General features: G+C 45.4%; 1 protein-coding gene across 1 annotated transcript; it reads left to right on the top strand.

Annotated features, from left to right (window-relative positions):
• Positions 1–1,637: 1,637 nt before the first annotated feature.
• LOC130489582 (polyunsaturated fatty acid lipoxygenase ALOX15B-like) lies at positions 1,638–15,244 on the top strand. The gene is made up of 14 exons (XM_056863336.1): positions 1,638–1,784; positions 3,243–3,438; positions 5,394–5,466; positions 5,622–5,744; positions 6,225–6,328; positions 6,683–6,855; positions 7,861–8,004; positions 9,316–9,519; positions 10,915–11,001; positions 11,582–11,751; positions 12,415–12,536; positions 13,130–13,230; positions 13,454–13,624; positions 15,065–15,244. The coding sequence occupies exons 1-14, from the start codon at positions 1,638–1,640 to the stop codon at positions 15,242–15,244; spliced, it is 1,995 nt and encodes a 664-aa protein (XP_056719314.1).
• Positions 15,245–16,116: the final 872 nt, after the last annotated feature.

Raw genomic sequence — 16,116 nt, 5'->3', positions numbered from 1 at the left:
CTTCCTTCCTTCCTTCCTTCCTTCCTTCCTTGGAGTAGTTAAACTGACCTGGTTCCAGCCACCCAGAAATGAAAAGTCTATTTTGTAAAAGTTTCCACATCCCATTTTCCAATAATGAGAAATGGAGAAACAGACAGAGCAAAGGAGTGTGTTGCTCTGAGTGCCTCTTCAGTTTAGTTCTTCCTTCCTACAGTAGCTGGATGCAGCTATTCTCCTGGTCAGCTGAAACAGGAGGAGAAGCAGGGGCTGAGTTAACTAGGGGTTTTTGATTGTGGTTCTGCATATGCACCCCAAGGTGAAAAGCACCCCCATCTCTCTTCCATGCCACCCTCTCTCTCTCTCTCACACACACACACACACACACACACTCACTCACACACACACACACACACACACACACCCATCATGTTGTACTAGATAAAGAAGCAGTCAAAGGCATGAATTTAAAAGCACGACAGCCCTGCATTACATGCATTCCTATGGAGGATGCTGCCCACTCCTTTGGGGGCCCATAAAACTAGGCCCCCCAACCCAAACTGTACCAAACTTCAGGGTTCATGCAAGGAGAGTCCCTCACAGCTACCCTGAAAATTTGGTATACCTACCTCGAAAAAATGGTCCACCAGGAGCTCCTCAAAAAAAGTGCCATAGACTGTAATGGACCCGAATTTTGGGGGGAAACACGAAATAAAACTGAATAACCATTTACCGGTATGGGTATTCAGCTTATTTCGGGTAACCTGTACAAAATCAGGTACAATAAACCCAAACCTGAAATTTAACCAATTTTATTTATTTGTTTATTTGTTTGTTCGTTTGTTTTTGTGCAGGCCCTGCCTACAGGGCAACAGAACGCACTCTCCAAAATATCACAAGTATCAACGGTTTTTATAATAGGATGTAATGGGAAAAAAACAAGCCCCTCCTATTTAGCATGTATGATTGCAAAATGGTTACAGAATAATGGTAACAAACATCTGGGCAGCCCCCTTTCCCTTGCTCTGAGCCAAACCATGGAATGTTCTTCTGCTGGCCAGAATGTCAAACTGATTCTTGGCAATCAATATCCTTAACTACTCTTTAGAGGAAAGCTCACCCCATTAGAAAACATGTTTACAGCTGGCTGTACTTTTTATAGAGGTTAGCAATGCTTGAAGTTTATCTGCAAAAGGTTCAAACTATGCCTGTAATATTGAAGCTAGAATGCTGGTCCCTTTGAAAGGGCTTTCGGTAACTAGTAGGCCTCAGCCTGGGCTCAATTGCACAATTCCTCTTCAGGTGGGAAAAGGTGACACCCTTCCAGGTGAGGTTGGGACAGACCTGTGTCCTTGTGTCCCAGTATGTCTTTCCACTGGTCCCACAGTCCCTGGTTCTCTACCTGCCTAAGGCAAAAATCCAGCCTCTCCTTCTGAGAATGGATATCTACAAAGCCAGATGGATCTCAGCCTACCCACCCTGGCAGGGGTGATGTAACCACTTGAAAAGGGGCAGGGTTTTCTTGCTGGGAAAGGGTTATATATAATGCCTGCTTGAGAGTGACAAGCTCGAGAGAGTGTCTGGAAATCCCTCTGGTTACCTCTCCCCACTTCGAATTGTTCAAGAGAAGATATATTCCCTGCATAGACCTGAGTTCCAACATGGTTCTATATAAAGTTCGTGTGTCTACTGGCACCAACCTGGGCTCAGAGACTAAAGACTGGGTTTCTGTCACCTTGGTGGGCAACAAAGGCAGCAGCCCCCAAACTTGGTGTGACAACTGGGGACCAGACTTCTACGTTGGAGCGGTAAGTTATGATGGTAATGGATCAAATCACAACCAAAGCTCTTGGGCTTTATGGGACGATGGGCGTTTTGTTTTTGCTTTTTGTTTGGTTTTTATAATTATTAATTAATTTTCCCCACCGAAAACCACCATCCAAACAACAACAAGAACAACAATCCTTTTAAAAAACAAACATAGAAACAATATAGTAAAAAAAAAACACCCACCAAATACATAAAGTTGAATCAGATTATTGATAGAGGGCTTAGTATTTAACACATTTTCCATTTTATCTTACAATTACAGATAAGAGAGGAATTCATTGATGGCACTGGTTTTTTTTTTTTAAATCTTTATATATTTTGGACTTAATTTGTTTTTCATAATCTGAGGAAGGGCTTAGATAGATGCGGAATACCTTTCTGATTCGTGTGTGAAATAAACTCATGCCACGTTTCATAGAAATCTGATATTTTAGCTTTACCTTTGACTTCTCTAAGTTGATGTGTCGATTTTTCTGTTATAGCTGTTTGCCACAGTTCGGGATACCAAGAATGTAGTGTTAAATGTTCTGCGGTTTTCCAACATTTTGTTATTACCCTACTGGCTGCCATCAACATAAACACTATTAATCCCTTGGATGCCGTTTTTCCATTTTGTTCCCCCTCAGATTGTCAGCACAGCCAATGCTGGTGTAGCATGGATAGTTTGAGTAATATTTGTGATTTCTAAAAATATTTTTCCCAGTACTGTGATACTACAGCGCATGACCGCCACATATGGATACATTCGCCTTGCAGGTTGCAATTTCTCCAACATTTTGTATTATTTGTATTGCTTATTCTTGCAAGACGCATGGGAGTAATACATGGTGCAGTAGTTTTGAAGAATTCTCCCTAAGGACTGCTGATATAGTTTTTTCTTGTTTGAGTCATCCATAATTTATGCCATATATTTTGTTTTATTTTTATCTCAATATCATCTTTCAATATTGTTTTCAATCCGTTTGACATACTTGTATCTGTTTCGATTAAACGAGGATATATTTTGGACATTAATCCTTTTGCTCTGTTCATATGTTCCATTAGGATCTGTTCAGATTTCATCATCTTTCTGGTCAGAGTGGTCTGATTAGCATCAAGACCAGGTCCCAGGATGAGGAGTGGGGGGTTGGCTGGGTAGGGTTGCCAGGTCTCTCTTCACCACCGGCAGGAGGTTTTTGGGGTGGAGCCTGTGGAGGGTGGGGTTTAGGGTGGGGAGGGACTTCAATGCCATTGAGTCCAAAGGCCAAGGCGGCCATTTTCTCCAGGTGAACTGATCTCTATCGGCTGGAGATCAGTTGTAATAGCAGGAGATCTCTAGCTATTACCTGGAGGTTGGCAACCCTAGGGATGGGCAATTTGGTTTTGACATTCTGCTGCTTTGTTCTGAGGCCATTGGAACCTGAAACCCCTTATCATGTTGCCCCACCCCTTTTCAGGACAGCGAGTATGAAATCCAATGCACCCAGGACCTGGGAGATATCTTGCTCATCCAGATCACCAAAAAAACAATGCTGTTGATCCAAGACAGTTGGTACTGCAACTTTATCCATGTGACATCCCCACAGGGTGAGATCTACAATTTTCCTGTCTACCAGTGGATTGAAGGCACTGTGGAGGTCAGAGAGGGGAAAGGTAAGGAACTGTGCTCCAAGGATGCCCCTCATCTTTAAAGAAGTTACTCTTGGTCAGTCTGTCCCACTTGTAGGATTTCCAGGGGTATCTCGTTGGCCAGATCATCAGCTTCACATTGCTTTACTAGGTTGATACTTGCACACAACTTATGCGGGAGACATATACAGTCCTGCATTAAAATTTGAGACCATCTTACCAGATGTTGGTGTAATTGGTAATATATACAACCTATTACATGCCTTGAACACATGAACACATGAAGCTGCCTTGTACTGAATCAGACCCTTGGTCCATCAAAGTCAGTATTGCCTACTCTGACCGGCAGCGGCTCTCCAGGGTCTCAGGCTGAGGCCTTGTCTGTTGTATATTGCCTGTATATGTAAATATATTTTTAATGTGTGTGCATGTTTTATATATTATTTAAATAGACCTCTGAGGAAGGCCATATAGGCCGAAACGCGTTTGGCTTGTGGTGAGAGACATCAACTTTAAGAAATGCCATTGTGCTATTTTAATGGTTTTTAAATAATTTTAATTCTTATATAGCGCTTCTAATAAATTATATATGTTCATTATTTATATATATTTTTCATCCCACCCAACCTTGGGTACCCAGCTTCTGTTTCCTAGGTTGGTTTTATTCCCCTCTTTTTTCTTCCACTAGTTTATTCAACCAGAAGAAACGTAAAGATTAGCTAGTATTTGAGGCAAAGTTTGGCCTTAAATTCAAGGTTTAGTCCAGGTCTCCCCAACCAGTGGACCCACACTGCCCCTATTCATTAGGGAGGTGCATAATGGAATTCCATAGCCGAAAATATGTACAAAAATCTCTGTCTGGGTCATTACTTCAGGTTCCTGGAACATAATTAGGAATTTAGGATTCTTACTGAAATGAAGCTACCCTACACCCCCCAATCCACGTTGTTTCAAGTTGACATTCTTACCAAGCCATCAAGACTATGCACACAAGCATGCTGTGTTGTACTTTGATTCTGATTGTTTTCCCAGGTAACGGCATCCTTCCTTCCAACTGGAGCCTGGCAAAGGTCCAGCACTCACTTTTGCAGACAAGCTGCAGAGAGGGAATGCGTAGCATGTGTGCGCACCTGTTTTTCTATGATTCCACTCATGCCCAAAGCAACAACATCCTTCCTTCCAATTGGAGCCTGGCAAGGGAGGTGCATTGAGCACTTGCAGCCAATCCCCTTTGCAGACAAGGCACACAGAGAGAATTTTAAGGCAGCTGCCAGCAATTGCCATGTTGCATTTGCAGTGCTAGTGTGCACAGACAAATTACTTTTGGGTGGCTCAGTAAAATGGAGCCACTTTGCTGAATGTGGCTGAGATACAGCAGTTCTTGAGAGGAGAGGGGCGACAGTGTTCTGTGCGATTTTGGTGGCATTATGTTCCATGACTGCTGATTGGGAGACCCCCAAATTGGCTGTGCATTGACAAGAAAGGTGTCTGGAGTGCCTGTGAGCAGCAACTGTTCCCACAAATCTAACAATCAAAAACATAACACAGATTTTAAACCTGTACCGGAAAAAGTCCTGAAATGAAGCAATCACAGTAAATGTTTGCCTCCCAAAGCCTGCATCCAAAACTAACAATTTCTTTTTTGGGGGGAAAATTATTTTTATTTTTGACACAACATAAACAAAATACACATTATACATACCTAATACAAAACCAAAACAAGACCTTAATCAACCCTTATTTAGAGCGGGTCTATAACCATACTACTGTCTATTGTTCTAAAAAAAACCTATTTATACATATATAGTATAAAATATGAGCAACAATGTTTTCCCCTCAATGCACACCCCTACTGGTCATGGCTGTAGTCAGGGTGGGGGCAATTGGGTGCACCCCCTGACCTGGAACACTGACTCACTCCAATCATTATTGTCATCCCAAATACCACTGACACATCCTGACCCCTTCTCCACCTGTAGGGATAACTGCTCCTGAAGATACCCTTTCAGATCACCGGAAGAAAGAACTGGAAGAGAGGCAGAAATCCTATAGGTGAGTATTGATGCTTGGGGGCTCCAAAGAGTTTTGCATAACTCCTTGACGGGCTCTTGCAAGGAGAGACAGGATCCATGGATTCGGCATCCAAGGAACATGAATATATTTAGATGCAGATTTCCTAATGGTAATTATTCGCGTTTTTGCTGTAGATGGAAGGAGTATGAACCTGGAGTGCCCCACTGTCTGGATGTCAACTCGACTCAAGACCTGGAATCTTGCTCCCAATTTTCTTTCATCAAACGTGCTCTTTTTTACTCACGCGCCACAGTGACGTAAGTCGTGCAAAGAAAACACAAATGTGGTTAAGGCAAGTAAAGGTGACACCCTTGTCAAACCCGCTGTTGTGATCATGGCTGTGCCAGGTGCCACCCACATTCTCAGTGGAGTAGGACAGCTAGATAAGAGTCCAGTAGCCTCTTAGAGACCAACAAGATTTTCCAGACAGAAGCGTTTAAGAGTCAAAGAGTCTGATGAAGGGAGCTTGGACTCTCGGAAGTTCATACCCTGAAAATCTTGTCAGTCACTAAGGTTCTTCTAGATTCATATCTAGCTGTCCCACAGCAGAGAAAAGCTTATATGTCCACTGTGGAGCTGCACATCGATGTCCAGAAAGAGAACCTTCTCTGTGGATCCTTCCTATGGTGGAGACTTTCCACCTACAGTGGTGATTCTCCATAATGTGAGGGAAGGGTTTGGGACATCTTTCCCTGCCTAAACCATTCCACTTTCCTGTTCTTTCTTGCCTTCTTTAGTGCGGTGGAGCAGAGACTGAAAGGATACTCTACCAGCAAAGAATCTTGGGAATCCCTGGATGACATCAAGAAGGTCTTTGGTTTCAAAAGGAATGAGATGATAGGTAAGAGGGTGTTCTGTTGGAAATTTACTGGTGACAGCACCCAGCTGTGGCTGTACCCCTGGATTTAGTTACATCTGGGACACCCTAGAGCTGGGGAACCATCTCAAGGAATCATCACGACTGATTCCCAGCTCATCCTTGCTCACCAAGGGGAAACCCACTGGGAGCACAGCCTGGGAATCTGCTCTGCTACTCTCCCTATTACAACCTACTAGAAGTCACTTTGATCCCAACAGAATCCAGAAGTCTTGATTCCATGCTCATTTTACACTGACCCATAGATTCTTCCTCTGTCCCACACCCCATAAATGGATTCTGCCCAATTGAATCTGCCATTGATACTATGTCTTCCAGAATATATCACAGAACACTGGAAGGAAGATGCATTCTTTGGCTACCAATTCCTGAATGGACTGAATCCAAACTTGATCCGGAAGTGTACAAAGATCCCACCCAATTTCCCCATTACCCAAGATATGGTGGCCACATCCCTGGGCCATGGCATTACCTTAACAGAAGAGCTGAAGGTGAGAAATGTGGGGTTACAGCGTGTGTGGATGTGTGTGTTCCAGAGAGATAAATCATTGCACTATGGGCATTCCCCTATGGCTCTCTTGGAAATGCAATATGGCTGCACCCCTGGCAGCGATACAGAGGGCTACTTCCCCACTCTGGAAAAAGAGTGCAATACTCCCTATTGTGTTCCTTCCCCTGCTGACTGATGATGAAGCAGAATGGATGAAGGAGCCTTTGAGTTCGCCTCCTTTGTGCATATAAAGGACTACTTTGCACTTTCTGGAGATCACTCCTCCCTTACAGAACGGATGGGTCTCCTCCAGGCTTTTAAATTATATAATGTTTTCACTTATGATATGAAGGCCCTCTTGAGCCATGAGGAAAGGTGGTATATAATTATTTTTAAAAATGAATAAGATGTCCCTGTGTGGTTTATCACCAAAGAGAGTCAACAGCTTGGCCATGAAGACCATGTTTGAGATGGGACCGAGAGAGAAAAGCACGGCTACGCTTAGCACTTCAGATTTGTTGATCAGACATGTTCATTCACCAGAGAATCCTTGTCGCAGTGGTTTTCCACAGGGGCCCGGAGCTTCTGCTTGCAGGCTGGCAGCAGATCCTTCGGGAGTGATCATTTCACAAAGGGGAGATTAGTAGATAATCCACTAGCCAATCGGGAAGCCTGGCTGGGAGCCCCTCAGGAAGTGCCTGGAGGCATGGAAGAGGGTTGAGAAGGGAGTCACCTCACAGAGGGGGGCTCTAGTTCTTCAGCAGGGTTTGGGCACAGCAAAGCAACCAAGATTTTGCTAGATTTTGCAGAGGTTGCAGGACTTTATACATTTGTTTCTTAGCAAATTGTTTTCTTTCTTTCTTTTTTTGGGCACTTTATGGGAAGGTAGGGTGCAAATTTTTTTGATAAAATAAGTCTCGTATTGTAGGGAAGCCCATAGCTTTAAGAGCTGGGGCCTATTCCCACCCCACATGCAAGTTTCCTCTGGCACATATCTCCCCTGCAGAAAGGGACCATCTACATTGCCGACTACCGCATTCTGGATGGGATTAGCGCTGGTTGGAATAACAAGGTCCTGCAGTACATCGCGGCCCCAATCTGCCTGCTGCATCTCACCCCTCAAAAGGAGCTGATACCCCTTGCCATCCAGGTAACAGGCTAGAATGGTTTGAGCCTGCTGTGGTCCCTGTTTTGGGAGGTCTTCTGGTGAGGGACAGAGCAAGACTTGAATGGCTGTGAGTGTTCTTTCAGAGTGTTTATGTACAGGTTATGTGGCGAATTCTCTTTAACGCTTGTAGTTACCAGGTCTGCCTCATGCCTCTATCCTCTCCCAGAGGTAGAGTTGAAACCCTCTGCCACAACACCAGGCAGAGATACACACAAAATTGCCTTCTCCCATGCTGAGACAATTCCCCCTTTTCCTCTCTGCCCTCAGGCTGCCTTCAACATCCACAGGGCTGTCAACCTCCAGGTACTAGCTGGAGATCTCCTGCTGTTACAACTGATCTCCAGCCGATAGAGGTCAGTTCACCTGGAGAAAAGGGCCGCTTTGGCAACTGGACTCTATGGCATCAAAGTCTCTTCCCTGTCCAAACCCCACCCTCCTCAGGCTCTGCCCCAAAAACCTCTCACCGGTGGCGAAGAGGGACCTGGCAACCCTAAACATCCAGCCCAAGTGTTTTATTTATCCTTTCCATGCTTGATCCGCCTCTCTGAAAGGAGATGGGATGCTGGAGCAGCATTCCCATAGGCTCAGGTGTGAAACAACTGAGTGGCTGTTTTACCTCTCAGGGGCAGGCCAGCCTCCTTTCCATCACACCGGCAATTCCTAGAGCTACCCTACATCACTTCTGGATGCAGAGGACATTACAGCCTGTTCACTGTCCCCACCCCCAAACCTCCCACAAGTAGACAGGCGCAGCCTGGCAATGCTACCCCCCACCAAATGGAGGAGCAACAGGAGGTATTAGAGGCAAACAGAGAGAGTACCTTGAAGCACCTTTAACACAGAATGGCTCCCTCTCCAAGAAGTGGGTTTGGGTCTCTCACAGGGTTGCCAGCTCTGGGTTGGGAATTACCTGGAGATTTGGGTGATGGAGCTTGGGGAAGGCAGGGTTTGGGGCAGGGAGGGACTTCAGTGGGATAAAATGCCATATCCTCCTTCCAAAGTGGCCATTTTCTCCAGGGGAACTGATCTCTGTCACCTGGAGATCCGTGGTAATAGTGGGAGACCTCCACCTGGAGGTTGGCAGCCCTAGACACTCATCTTCCTGCAGGGCCAGGAACTGCAAACCTGTGTTAACATGGACACTATTAATGTGCAAAGCCTTTATTCAAACGTGGCACTTGCAGCCCAGAACTTATCTGTGTGAGTGCACGCCCCTGCTGTTCATCCAAATAAGTATTTTTGTTTGCATTATTTTACCAAGAATTCCATGTTGGTTGCCTCCTGTTCCCACAGCTCAGCCAGATTCCTGGCCCGGATGCCCCCATCTTCCTGCCCAGTGACTCTGAGTGGGACTGGATCTTGTCCAAGACCTGGGTGCGCAACTCCCACTTCCATGTGCACCAGACAGTGGCCCACCTGCTCCGGACGCACCTGTTGGCAGAAGTCTTCGCCCTAGCGACCTTCCGCCACTTGCCCACGTGCCACCCGCTCTACAAGGTGAGACTGAGGTGAGGGAGGGATTGTGCTTCTCATCTTTATGAGGAAAAAATACATAGGGCTTTGGTGAGGTCTTCTTCTACAACAATGTCTAACATATCCAGTTTAATCAGAATAGAAACATGAACGAAGCTAGAATGTGGAGGTCACATCCATGAAAATGCTCATCACTCTCTTCCAGTAAATGTATGGCGTATTTTTTGACAGGGCTTCTCAAAGTGAGTTACTAATCAGAGTATTAAGAAGTCCCCACTGGCTCTAGTTTGCCCACCTATACCAAGGAGTTCGTTGATGATCTAAATTAATTTAGCCTGGCTGAAACCACATGTTGAACCACTGCTTTGGGAGCTCTGCTCATCATTGTAATAGGGTCACAGATCCTGTACTTCTCACATTTCATGGTACTTTAGACTTTGCTGCTTACAGATGTTTTCTTCATAGCCTTCAGTATGTAGGCCTACTTACTGAGGACGCAGGAGGACCATGGCTCAGTGGTTGAGCATTTGCTTGGCATGCAGATGGTCCCAGGTTCAAATTCAGACATCTCCAGTCACATGATGGTTTGATTCAGTTTAATGCAGCTTCCTGTGTTGATGTGACCTCATGCATCTGGCAAAGCAGGATCTAGCCTCCGGAAGTTTGTGTTGGAATAAAGTCAAGTTAGTCCTTTAGATGCCACAAGACCCCTGCTTATTTTTATTGCATCTTTCCACCTTTGCCATCAACACTTGTTCAACTTTTTGGTTCAATACCCCCCCCTCCGAAACAGTTCAAAATTCAGATACACTTTCATCTCCAATAGGTTGTTTTAGGTATTTTGCATGTTATTTACTTGCACCTTGAAACACAGACTTGGCTACTACTTTTGGAATGTTGCATCTTAAGAATCTAACATTTAACAATGGAGAGAGCAAAAAGAAGCACAGTGCAGGTCCTTTTAGTCACAGAGATAACACTGAAAAGATGTGGGCGAAGCAGGCAAGCCAAAAGGAGTAAGAGGATTTTGACGGGTTAAAAGTTATCATTTTGACCAGCTTTCAGCTCCTCCCCATCCTGGCAGAAAGAGAAGGGTAAATTATGCAGGCTAAGCAGATGCTAAATGTTGTTGGTAGGGCTGGCAACCTCCAGATAGTGGCTGGAGATCTCCCACTATTACAACTGATCCCCAGGCGATCATAGAGATGAGTTCCCCTAGAGAAAAAGACCACTTTGGAAGGTGGACTCTATGGCTGTAAATAAACTGAACTGAACAACTGCCCCCCCCCCCCAAAAAAACAACCTTTTTTTCAGGATTTTAGCAGCTCTAAAAAGGATATATTATTTTATAACTAAAACAGGAATATACATTAACTAATGAATACAATTCTCTCATTTTGACCTCTGTCCCTCTTTCAGCTCTTAATCCCTCACATGCGCTACACCTTTAACATCAACACCCTGGCCCGGGAAGTCCTCATCAGTAAAGATGGTATCTTTGACAGGGTGAGTTATACATACCCTTCTTTGGCACAAGCTGGGAATCAAGCCAACCAAGGACTTGTCAGAGGGTGAGCCGAAGACTCTTGCAGAACTGGATCAAGTTTGAGACACGTTAGTGCAGGGATAGGTACACCATCTTGGCTTGCTCTGGGGGAAGGATGGCAAGATAGAAACGGAGTAAGTAATAAAGAAATAACATTTTTTAAAATTCCTTGCAATTTAATGGATTTTGAGAAATCTGACTCCTTCCTTTCTGTTGTTCTGGGCTCTGCAATTCCCAGGACCAACAGTAGTCATTCGTGGAGCTGGTGTAAGGTCATGAAATGGTCCCAAATTTTCAAAATCTCCTTCTACCCTAGATTGCCATTGGATAATTTAAGTACACATACCCGATGTGTTGTCGCATGTTGATTTGTTAATGCACACGCTTGAAAAGCTCGTCTGTTAAAAGCTCAAGCAATGCGACTTTTGATATTTCAATTTCTCCACCAGTCAATTCGAGTAAGCTTGACAAAGCATGAGCTAACAGGTGGAAGGAACAGCTCTGTGTAAGTGGTACCTCCAATTTCTCCCTATTTTCCAGGCAATTGGTCTTGGTCGTCAAGGCTTGATCGAACTTTGCCAAAGAGGCATGGAAGCCCTGACCTATTCCTCCCTGTGCCTCTCAGAAGATTTGGAGGACCGTGATGTGTGCTCGCTGCCCAATTACTACTACAGGGATGATGGTCTGGAGATCTGGGCAGCCATAGAAAGGTCAGGAAGGAAATGAGGTAGATCCACTATTGGGAAGGATGGGATAGGAAAGGGACCTGTGTGTCCTCCAGGAAGTTCTCCACTAGTTTCCTGAGGTGCAGAGGGTTTCAGAAGCACCCCTCCCTCTGTTACCCAGACCAAAGCATATTTGTATTAGAAACTAGCTAGCTCCTTATCTGCAGAGAGGTTAAAAGGAAAGGTCGCACAGGTGGGGGGAAACCATGTAGAATCTTTATCCTGATGCATTAGGTTTCTGTTTTAGGAAGGGGAGAAGTCCAAAATGGTATTCCATACCTATGGTCTGCAGTGGTACAATACAGTCTACCACCAAGTCATTGTGCTCTCTCTCTTTTTCTAAATCTAGGTAGCCATGCATTTTGCTAGGTTAGGTTTAAAGATAGTCACTTCCAGAGGCAACTCAGGAAGAGAGCTTTCATCTGCTTAGGCCTCTCCTTCAGACTCTAAAGCTCCAGACTGCCTGAACAATGATAGGACTCAATATTCTGGCTCATGCTGAATCCTTTGGATAACCTCTCTCTTCATTCCACCCTGCATCACAGGGATTTTTCTGGGATATACCAGGGAGGGGATTCTCTTGGGAGACCAGCTGTGCCCCAGCTCTGCCGGCTGACTCACCTTCTACTTTTCTTTGTCCTCCTTCAGTTTTGTCTCCAGTATTGTCGACTTCTACTATTCGAAGGATGAATCTGTGCAGGAAGATTATGAACTGCAGGGCTGGATAAAAGATATCTTTACCGAAGGTTTCCTGAGTCGAAAGTCTTCTGGTAATGTCCTCTCCCCTCCCTGGGCGGGATCCACCGTAGCTAAGCATGCAACCCATGGTTAGAGAAGGAAACACATCATGCCCTTCAATGCATTTTCTTCTTTGTCAGTGAATTCCAACTCACTCAGAAAGGTGTTCAAAGCACATTTGCTTTGCTGTCCAAGCTCAATAGCATGGAGATTAGAATGAAATATGCAGCTCAAAGTAGTCATGGGACATGACTTGGCATGCTTTTCAGTTTGGGGACTTCCATCTTCCTCCCCTCTCTAAGTCTTGTCACAATTTAGGCTGCAAGCTCTTCAGTGCAACGACCAGTGTGCTGGTTCTCTGTAACATACCACCACCACTGAAAACAGTGCATGAATCAAAACAACACATGTGCTGCCCTTGCCACCACAAGAATTAGCAATATGAGGGGTTTTCTGAACTTCAACTATTGAAAAATTGATGAATGAGACGTGAAGGCATGCAGCAAACTTGCCCGTGTAGCATCAGTTTACCCCATTATTTATTTGCCCCTCCCTCAATACCCAGCCAAAGCTGGGATCAGGGCGGCTAACCCCCACTCCTGATATATGATTCTTCCCTCCACAGGAATCCCCTCCTCATTCGATACAGCGGTGGAGCTGAAGAGGTTCCTGACCATGGTGATATTTACCGTTTCTGCTCAGCATGCAGCTGTCAACAATGGGCAGGTAGAAGCAAATCTTCCCTTGTTCTTACTGGCTAAGCCTTTGCATGGACCTCCAGATCTATGCTAAATAAATAAGAATCTCAAAATCTGTATATTTGCTGAATTCTGTAGGGGGAAATATTTGGATTATGTGTTTAGGATGAAGAGTTCCTTGTTCCTTGTGGTGGGTGAGAGGGAGAGATTAGTATAGACCTGGGTAGCCTAATGCTGGATTTTGATCACAGTATCAGAATGGTGCCTGGATGCCCAACTTCCCCTCCTCCATGAGGAAGCCCCCACCTCGATCCAAAGGCATGACACACCTGGAGGACTACCTGGATACTCTGCCTGCCATCAACATCACCTGCAACATCATTGGTGCCCTCTATGTGCTCAGTGCCCCAACGGGAGATGCGGTGAGTGCTCTGAGGTCCACGCAAAGTGGGTGGTGGTAGGGCAGAGACGTTTTGTGGAACTCCCCTGCCCCAGGATGTGGTGATGGCCACCAACTTGGAAGGCTTTAAGAGGGGAGTTGACATGTTCATGGAAGATAGGAGTATTCATGGCTACTAGTCAAAATGAATACTAGTCACGATGCATACCTGTTCTGTCCAGGATCATTATTAGGTGCTGTGGAACACAGGCAGGATAATGCTGCTGCTGTGGTCTTGTTTGTGGGCTTCCTAGAGGCCCCTGGTTGGCCGCTGTGTGAACAGACTGCTGGACTTGATGGGCCTTGGCCTGATCCAGCAGGGCTTTTCTTACGTTCTTATGTGATTATAGCAGGCTACACCTACATTATGCTGTATCACTATCCAAGCAAATGAGAGGGATGGGCTTGCCGCTGAATGGTGGGGCCTGTTTGAGAGGACATGACCCTTCCGGCCCTGCAAATGCTAGATGGTAGTAGTAGCTGACATGTCATGGTGTGGACTTGAGCTCTGACTCCTACAGAAGCTCTCCACCCCCTTCCCTTTCAATGTTTAGTTTTTACCTGTTTACTTGTAAGCAGAGGCATGTCTTGTGGGTGCTACTGATATAAAATTGTTGGGCCAGACAAACCAATCCCTGGAGCAATGCTATCTCTGATGCACCTTCTGCTTATAGTGGCTGCCACTTCCCAGTCTGGGCCTTGGAGGATGCAGGAATAGGAAGCTACTCAGGCATTAACACATGTGCATAGGATCAGTGCTGTAAAAAAGCAAGGTGGCTAAGATGGAGAGCAGGAAAGCAAGTCTCTCGTTTAAATCTAGGAGAGGGGGTTGAACTAGGGTTGCCAACCCTCCAGGTACTAGCTGGAGATATCCTACTATTACAACTGATCTCCAGCAGATAGAAATCAGTTCACCTGGAGAAAATGGCCGCTTTGGCCATTGGATTCTATGGCATTGAAGCCCCTCCCCAAACCCTGCCCTCCCGAGGCTCCACCCCAAAAACCTCCCGCCGGTGGCGAAGAGGGACCTGGCATCCCTAGGTTGAGCCCATGGGTTGCCTAGCTTTCTATGACATTTTGGGTTGACGGCCAAGGGCTGACGTTCAGGTTGAGCCAGTACTGGAGTTCTCCTGGAATTACAGCTGATCTCCAGACTACAGAGATTGGTTCCCAAAAGGCAGATTTGGAGGGTGGGCTCCATGGCACCATAGCCCTCCCGAGTTCCCTCCCCAAACTCCAGCCTCCTCAGGCTCTGCCTCCAAATCTCCGGGAATTTCCCAGCCTGGAGTTGCCAATCCTAGCTCATGCAAGTCTCGTGGTAGCTGGAGGAGGAGATGTTCCTTACCACCTTTCTAAACGTACTCTGTGACTTATTGTCTCACCACCAACGCACACGCTCTCTTGTCCTTGCTCTCGTAAACAGGTAGCTCTGGGGAATTACCCCAACGAGTACTTCACAGAGAAGGAACCACAACAGTTCATTCAAGACTTCCAGGACCGCTTGAACAAGATCTCCAAGAAAATTGAGAAGAGGAACTGTTCTCTTCCCATTGGCTACCAACTTATGTACCCTCCTGAGGTAGAGAACAGCGTCTCCATCTGAGTAGGGAAGCTGGCTCAGTCCAGAAGGTGGCCTTGCAGGCCTAAGAGGAACATGTTCCAGTTTTTTAACTTCCAGATTATGTATCCTTGCCATGCAAAGCCTGCTGTAGCTTCTAGATCTTTCAGTGATTCTCTCCTTCTGCCTGACTGGTGCCTACCTATGTCCTGCCAAAAATGCTTCATGAGCACTATCCTGATCTGCCTCTGACTTCTGGGAGAAGTGGCATGTTTCTTTCCTAAATGAACAAATAAATGAGGTTGCAGTCTACTTCGAGCATTTCCTTTGGAGAATGTAGCTAGTCTATGAGGTAATTAGGGTGCAGATTTGCATTATTGTGTGCCCCTGTGACGTCTTTCCTTCACCTTTTTGCCCAGGTTTGTGTATTGAGCCACCATTTCTCCTCCCACAGTGGAGGGCCTTTTTTTCAGACATGGTGGTCATGCAAAAAGGTTAAAAAATTCTGGGGTGAAGTTCATACTGAAAATAAAAAAAATTCTAACAGTTAATTTTAATTGGATCCTTAAACTATATTGCTAGGAATTGTACCAACCATCATTGTGAAATCCTTGGAAAAGTTGTTCAGATACATGACCATGGCAGCTACAAAGTGGAAGACAGAAGATTGCCCAGATGTAGAAGAATAGAAGGGAAAATTAGCAGTGATGGCTAAGCTGACAAACCAGCAGCCCATTGCTGAGCCTTTTGGCGGCTGGGAACAGCGTGGCCGAAGCTCCGCTACAGCGCCTCCAAAGAGTTTCCCCAGCCTCCAAAAGGCTTCAAAAAGCATCTTTTAATTTAAGAAATTTAAAATGGGACATTCTTCTTCATTGTGAACAGTGAGGCTGTTCTACTGTTCTATGTACTTTATCCTT

This window comes from Euleptes europaea, chromosome 18 (genome assembly GCF_029931775.1).
Source record: "Euleptes europaea isolate rEulEur1 chromosome 18, rEulEur1.hap1, whole genome shotgun sequence".
NCBI lineage: Eukaryota > Metazoa > Chordata > Lepidosauria > Squamata > Sphaerodactylidae > Euleptes > Euleptes europaea.
Note: the sequence above shows the minus strand (reverse complement) of the source record. Positions and strands in the feature narration are given on the sequence as shown.